General features: G+C 39.9%; 1 protein-coding gene across 1 annotated transcript in view; it reads left to right on the forward strand.

Moving 5' to 3' along the window:
* Adad1 (adenosine deaminase domain containing 1) overlaps positions 1–7563 on the forward strand; it is a 44237-nt gene that overhangs the window by 23845 nt on the left and 12829 nt on the right. The window contains exon 10 of the mRNA XM_021158165.2: positions 4944–5181. Within this exon, the coding sequence (XP_021013824.1) occupies positions 4944–5181 (238 nt within the window). The remainder of the gene's footprint in view (positions 1–4943; positions 5182–7563) is intronic.

The raw sequence follows: 7563 nt of genomic DNA on the forward strand, positions 1-7563 counted from the left end.
AGATGGAATCTCATCTCAGCCTGATTTGGTTTACACTTCTCTGAGGGCTAGGAATGTTTCACATTTTATGTATTTATTGGTCATTTGCATTTCTTTTGAGAATTATTTATCTTATCTGCTCATTTATTGCTTGGATGATTCAAGGAAATTTTGGTGTAAAAATGTTGAGTATTTTTAAGATCTTTATTTTTAAATTTCTTCTTTTGTGTATTACATCTTGACTGTAGTTTCCCCTTCTTTCTCTCCCTGTTAGTCGCTTCTCTCCACTTCCCCTATCTTCCAAATCCACCCCACACCTTCATCTATCTCCTCAGAAGGGAATAGGCCTCCTAAGGACATCAACTAAATAACAAGCTGCAAGAGACCAGGCACATACCTTCACATCAAGGCTGCACAAGGCAACCCAGTAGGAAGAAAGGTTCTCACAAGTGGGCAAGAGAGTCAGAGACAGTCCCCACTCAAACCTGTTATTCCCAGAAGAGCACCAAGCTACAGAAACATAACATATATGTAAAGGACCTAGATCAGACCCCTACAGACTCCCTGATCTCTGTGAGCCCCCATGAGTCCCAGTCAGTTGATTGTGAGGGCCATGTTCTTATGGTGTCCCTGAGTTCTCTGGCTCCTCCAGTCCTCTCCTCTGACCTCCACCAAGACTCTCTGAGATCCACCTAATGTTTTTCTGCTGGACTCTGTATCTGCACCCATCAGCTATTGAATATAGTCTCTCCAGGCAGGACAAACTTGCAGGTTGAAGGTTTTGTGGCTGCATTGGTGTACCAGTGCCCCCATATGTGTGCCTGGTTATAGAAGACGGCTGATTCCAGTATTTAGGAATCTAAGTTTTCAGAGTATTCCCTAATGAGCTTTGGTTTCATCTCTTAATTATATTAATTAGAGTATTTTGATTACTTTGGTAAAGAGTTTATTAATCTAGTTTATATTTTCAAAGAACTTACCTACTTTTTGTTTTGATTCTTGTATTGCTTCTTTGTATTTTTTTCACTTTTTTAGTTTTATTAGATATTTTCTTTATTTACATTTCAAATGCTATCCCAAAAGTTCCCTATACCCTCCTCCCTGCCCTGCTCCCCTACCCACCCACTCCCACTTCTTGGCCCTGGCGTTCCCCTGTACTGGGGCATATAAAGTTTGCAAGACCTAGGGGCCTCTCTTCCCAATGATGGCTGACTAGGCCATCTTCTGCTACATATGCAGCTAGAGACACAAGCTCCGGGGGGTACTGGTTAGTTCATATTGTTGTTCCACCTATAGGGTTGCAGACCCCTTCAGCTCCTTGGGTACTTTCTCTAGCTCCTCCTTTGGGGGCCCTGTGTTCCATTCTATAGATGACTGTGAGCATCCACTTCTGTATTTGCCAGGCACTGGCATAGCCTCACGGGAGATGGCTATATCAGGGTTGCCTTCAGCAAAATCTTGCTGGCATATGCTGTAGTGTCTGTGTTTGGTGGCTGATTATGGGATGGATCCCTGGGTGAGGCAGTCTCTGGATGGTCTATCCTTTCAACTCAGCTCCAAAATTTGTCTCTGTAACTCCTTCCACAGGTATTTTGTTCACTAGTCTAAGGAGAAATGAAGTATCCACACGTTGGTCTTCCTTCTTCTTGATTTTCTCGTGTTTTGCAAATTGTATCTTGGGTATTCTAAGTTTCTGGGCTAATATCCACTTATCAGTGAGTGCATATTTGTGATTGGGTTACCTCACTCAGGATGATATCCTCCAGATACATCCATTTGCCTAAGAATTTCATAAAGTGAATGACCTTTTCATACTTAATTTTCACACATGTAAGTATATTTGTAGTATGAAGCCCTGCAAGTAACATTGCAAGTCAAAGATATGCAGTTCTGTAAAATATTCCAAAGAGTCCCTGGTGTGCCTTGCCACTGATTGTGGGTGAGTGTGCCTGCTTACTCAGACCCACAGTCATACTTTCCTCATACACTCCATGGAGAACTGCTACTCGATGCTTGTTTAGATTCCATTGTTGACTGATGTTCTTACTATCTATTCAGTATGAGTCCATTTGAATCCTTTTTTTTAAGGAATAGGTCATCATCTAAGCCTGTGTTAAAAGTGTCAGTGGAGTAGAGTATAGGAGTGAGCACAACCAATTGTGTTAAACGGCTCCAGTTCTTATAAATGTCTTCCTTTATATAATTGAACTTTGGTTCACTTTTAATTCTATAACAAGGAACATTACAGATGAAATCTAAATCTTTGAAAATAGCTTTGTCTCCTTTCTCTTAAGTCTTATGGAATGTTAGAATTCCTTTTAAAATAAGTTTGCTATTACATTTTATTTGTGTTTGTGTATTCATATGTCACACCATATATGTACATGTGGAGGTCAGAAAGCAACTTGGGAGGAGTAGGTTGTCTCCATCTACTATGTGGGATCTGGATCAAACTCAGTAAGAGTCATGTCAGTGACCCTACAATTCTTTTTTCTTCTTTCTTAGATATTTTCTTTATTTATATTTCAAATGTTATCCCCTTTCCTGATTTCCCCTCTGAAAACTCCCTAGTCCACCCCCCCTCCCCTGCTCACCAACCCACCCACTCACGCTTCCTGGCCCAGGCATTCCCCTATACTGGGGCATAGAACCTTCACAGGACCAAGGGCCTCTCCTCCCATTGATGACTGACTAGGCCATCCTCTGCTACAATGCAGCTAGAGCCATGAGTCCCACCATGTGTTTTCTTGGGTTGATGGTTTAGTCCAAGGGAGCTCTGGAGATACCAGTTAGTTCATATTGTTGTTCCTCCTAGGGGGCTACAAACCCCTTCTGCTCCCCTTCTGCTCCTTTCTCTAGCTCCTTCATTGGGGATCCTGTGCTCCGTCCAATGGATGACTGTGAGCATCCACTCCTGTATTTGCCAGGCACTGGCAGAGCCTCTCAGGAGACAGCTACATCAGGCTCCTGTCAGCAAGCTCTTGTTGGCATCCACAATAGTGTCTGAGTTTGGTGGTTGTATATGGGATGGATTCCCAGGTGGGGCAGTCTCTAGATCATTCCTTCAGTCTTTGCTCCAAACTTTGTAACTCCTTCAATGGGTATTTTGTTCCCCCTTCTAAGAAGGAATGAAGTATCCACACTTTGCCTTCTTCTTGAGCTTCATGTGTTTTGCAGATTGTATCTTGGGTATTCCGAGCTTCTGGGCTAATATCCACTTAACAGTGAGTGCATATCATGTGTGTTCTTTTGTGATTGGGTTACCTCACTCAGGGTGATATCCTCCAGATACATCCACTTGCCTAAGAATGTCATAAATTCATTCTTTTTAATAGCTGTGTAGTACTCCATTGTGTAAATGTACCATGTTTTCTGTATCCATTCCTCTGTTGAGGAACATCTGGGTTCTTTCCAGCTTCTGGCTATTATAAATAAGGCTGCTGTGAACATAGTGGAGCATGTTTCCTTATTACCAGTTGGAGCATCTTCTGGGTATATGCCCAGAAGTAGTATTTATGGGTCCTCAGGTAGTACTAAGCCCAATTTTCTGAGAAACTGCTAAACTGATTTCCAGAGTGATTGTACCAGCTTGCAATCCTACCAGCAATGGAGGAGTGTTCCTCTTTCTCCACATCCTTGCCAGCATCTGCTGTCAACTGAGTTTTTCTTCTTAGCAATTCTGACTGGTGTGAGATGGAATCTCAGGTTTGTTTTTATTTGCATTTCCCTGATGAGGAAGGATGTTGAACATTTTTTTAGGTGCTTCTCTGCCATTCGGTATTCCTCAGTTGATAATTCTTTCTTTAGCTCCCTACAATTCTTTATATTGATTCTTCTAAGCCTATGTTAACTTAGAAAATGAATGCAAAGAACAGTGTATTGAAAACTTCATTTTAGCTTTGGAAAGGTTTTGAGAGTCTTTGATAGGAGATTTAGGCTTAAACAAAGGACAGAAGGCATGCATGACTTACCATCCCTGCTGCAGTTTGCCCCATTCATCTGCTCTCAGTTCTAGTTTCTCCTGCAAGATTGCCTGACAAGTTGTCAAAACAGTATGAAATCTCTTCCTGAGAGACAACCCCCACCCTTCCTCTGGCTGCCACCAGGATCCCAGTCTTTTCCAATTTCTTGGCATTCATCATTTTAGTTGTCTGATAACCAAAGTGAGTGGCTCTAGTGGCTCTTCAGAATACATTTACTCTCGGCAGTATTAGGAGAATACAAAGCTCTTTGTACTGTTCATTTCGTTAACCAAAAATGGTATTCTTTGAATTGCTTCCTGTTCTGAAATTGGAACATAATAGTAAAACCTATAATGGTTTTACTGTGTGGCCATTAGGTATAGGAAATTAAGTGACTTTTGCTGAGAACCAGACTTACTTGATCCCCCAGTGCTGATTTCATGCTGAAACCAGAAAATTAAGATAAAATGAGCGGGTTTTTTTTCTGGCAGAACTCTGTAAAAAGTACCATTCCTTTGTGGGTCAGTACTGGTTCTTGCTTCTTTAATCTGTTTTTTATTTTATGTATTAGGTATTTTGCCTGCATGTGTGTCTGTGTACCATGGACTTTCAGTGTCTGAAGAAGCCAAAGGAGGCCATCAGACCTTCTGGTACTGAAGTTACAAAAGGTTATGAGCCACTATGTGTGTGCTGGGAAGAACAGTCAGTACTTTTAATCCTGAACCATTTCTCTGGCCCTCAGTTCTTTGCTTTTATTCACAAGTACTACTTCATTAGTTCCTTTTTGAGCCTTTTAAAGTGGAAATGTTGTTATTATGTTGTACTGATTTGGTAAAATATATGCAAGTAGCTACTAAGAGGATAGATATAGGATAGAGAAAATTAAAGGAGAAGTGAGCTTTCCATTGGTTACAGTTAACCTATTGTCATTAGTTTTCTTTTGGTTTTTAACACAACCTTTTGATCTTAAATTCCTGAGTGTAGTTTGTTTTTTCTTTCTAGGTGATGGGAATTGCAATGACACAAGAGGCTTAGAAATCGCAATAAACCAGCGTGTTGATGACGCACTCACTTCAAAACTGCCCATGTTTTACTTGGTCAACAGACCTCACATTAGCTTAGTGCCCACCGCATATCCTCTGCAGATAAACTTGGACCATAAATCACTCAGTTTGAATTGGGCACAAGGGGACAATTCTTTGGAGATTGTGGATGGCCTAAATGGAAAGATCACTGAAAGGTTAGAATTACTACTCTCTCTTAAAAAAAAATTGAAAGAAAAAATCATATATTAAGCAAAAGAAGGTTATTTTATTGAAATGTATTTTATTGAAATATTGAAATACAAAGCTCAACATTTTTACATATTACTTATTGAATTTTGAACAATTTTTATTGAGTGTGGTCAGTTGCTAGCATCATATTCATTAAAAATTCCTGTGAGGGAAATATGAAGTTAGAGCAGTTATATTAAAGGGGTAAAGCCAACATTCAAACCCAAGGAATCTGTCTCTGGACCCTGTGTTTATTAAAGCATCATCTTGTAGTAAGATCATAGAATTTGTTCTTTAAATTTCAATTTCTGGATATGGGATTAGGAATCTACATTTTTCACAATCTATCCCAAATATTATGAACACATAAATCTAAAATCTATTGTAACATGTTGTGCTGCTTTCTATTATGATAGCCATGGAAGTTGCATGTAATTTTCTAGTATTTTTCTAGTTCATCCCTATAGTAAGGATTCCAAGCTGGAATTCTTATCTAGACATTTTATTTCCAAAGGCATTTTTTAAAATAAATTCTATACCTTTAAGATATTTTTGGTAATATTTTTGTAATATTCCTGAAATTTATTATTGAATAAAAATAAGAACTTCTGGTAATGTATATACACATTTTAAATGAACAGAGATGTTAAAAGCTTAATGCACAGGGGAAGAGAAGCCTTTTTTCTTGAGGACTAGAACTATGGTAAGTTATCTAGGATCAAGTAAATAACCCTATACCCATGCACATTCATGTAGTCCCAAGTAAACTCACTGTTCTTTTAGTATGCTTCCCTCCCCCAAGTTTACATGCTTTCAATATCTTCCTTGTACAAGGACATTTATTCAAGACCAGTACAACTATCTTGGCATGAATATCATTAAGCGTAATTCTCTGGGATAATACTCAAGATAGAGTCAAGAATAATATAGACTACCAGAATTAATAAATTGTCTGTGCTTTGGATTATAAATAGATTCAACTTTACACATTTAACCATATCAAAGATATTTTAAAACTCAGGAAATAAGGACATGACAACGGAATTAATAAAAATGAAATTAGTGTGATATTTTTATTATGGCCAAGGATTTGCAAATAATAAAAATAAAGCAGTGGATATGTCTGACTATTAGGCTGTGTCTCAAAGAATCTCAATAAGACAAGAGAAAGCCCAATCCAGTGGTGCTGACCCTTGCACCTGAGAGGAAGAGACAGAGTCCCTAGGTTCTGACCAACCTGGGCTTCTGAACAAAAGATGTTTGTGTGTTGTTGTTGTTGTTGTTGTTGTTATATTTTTAGATACTTGAGCCTAAAGACTCTGTCAAAAGAAAAAAATTAAAGTAAGAGTCTCGCTATTCAGCCCTAGTTAGCTGGAACTCAGCAGTCCTCCCTGCCTCTGTTCTCACAGAACACTAAGATCAAGGCATGCACCACCATACCCAGCCTGCCAAACAGTCTTAAAAATTTTTTTATTGAATTATGTATGTATCACATTTTATTATCCTTTCTTCTATTGAGGGGTGTTTGGTTTAGATTCTTTCAACTTCCGGCTGTTGGAAATATAGAACAGGCATGTATCTGTGGAGTTGAATATCAAGTCACTAGGTATGCATATGCCCAGGAATTGTATAGCTGGGTCATATAGTAGGTTTATTTTTTTGTATTTGTCGAGGATTTTCCATACTGATTTCCAGAGTGGTTCTGTCACAAGTTTGTAAGCGCTCCTCTTTGTCTTTGCTCCCTGGCATTGGTTGTCAGTCACTCTATATTAGCCATTCTGCCTGGAGTGAGATGAAATCTAAGTTTTCTTAGTTTGCACCGACTTCCCTATCTGCTAAGTGTAATGAACACTCTTTGAGGTATTTCTTAGCCACTTTTATTTATTATTCAAAACTTCAGAGCCCTGTGCCACAGCACCCAGAGCTAATCCTGTGCCACAGTGCTCCATACCCAAATACCACTGCCAGGAGAGAGCAGGTCTCCCAGGAGTGCTGACAAGCCTGTGAGCACAGGTAAGACCACTACTTCTGCTTGAATTCCTGGCCCTAGAGGGACCCGCTCAGAGCCACCAGGACACAGGAACCAAGGAACAACTGGGGACAGGATCCTTCTGGTTTCCTTCTGCACCCCAGAGCTGACCCTGTGTCACAGCTTTCCATATGCAAATTCCTCCTGGAGAGAACTGGTCTCCCAGGAGACAGACAGACCTGCTGGCAGAAGGGACAAGCCACAGTCAGAGACAGCAAGACCAGCTAACACCAGCAATAACCAGATGGCAAGAGGCAAGGGCAAGAACATAAGCAACAGAAACCAAGGCTATTTGGCATCATCAGAACCCAGTTCTCCC

The sequence above is a fragment of the Mus caroli genome, chromosome 3 (genome assembly GCF_900094665.2).
Source record: "Mus caroli chromosome 3, CAROLI_EIJ_v1.1, whole genome shotgun sequence".
Classification (NCBI taxonomy): Eukaryota; Metazoa; Chordata; class Mammalia; order Rodentia; family Muridae; genus Mus; species Mus caroli.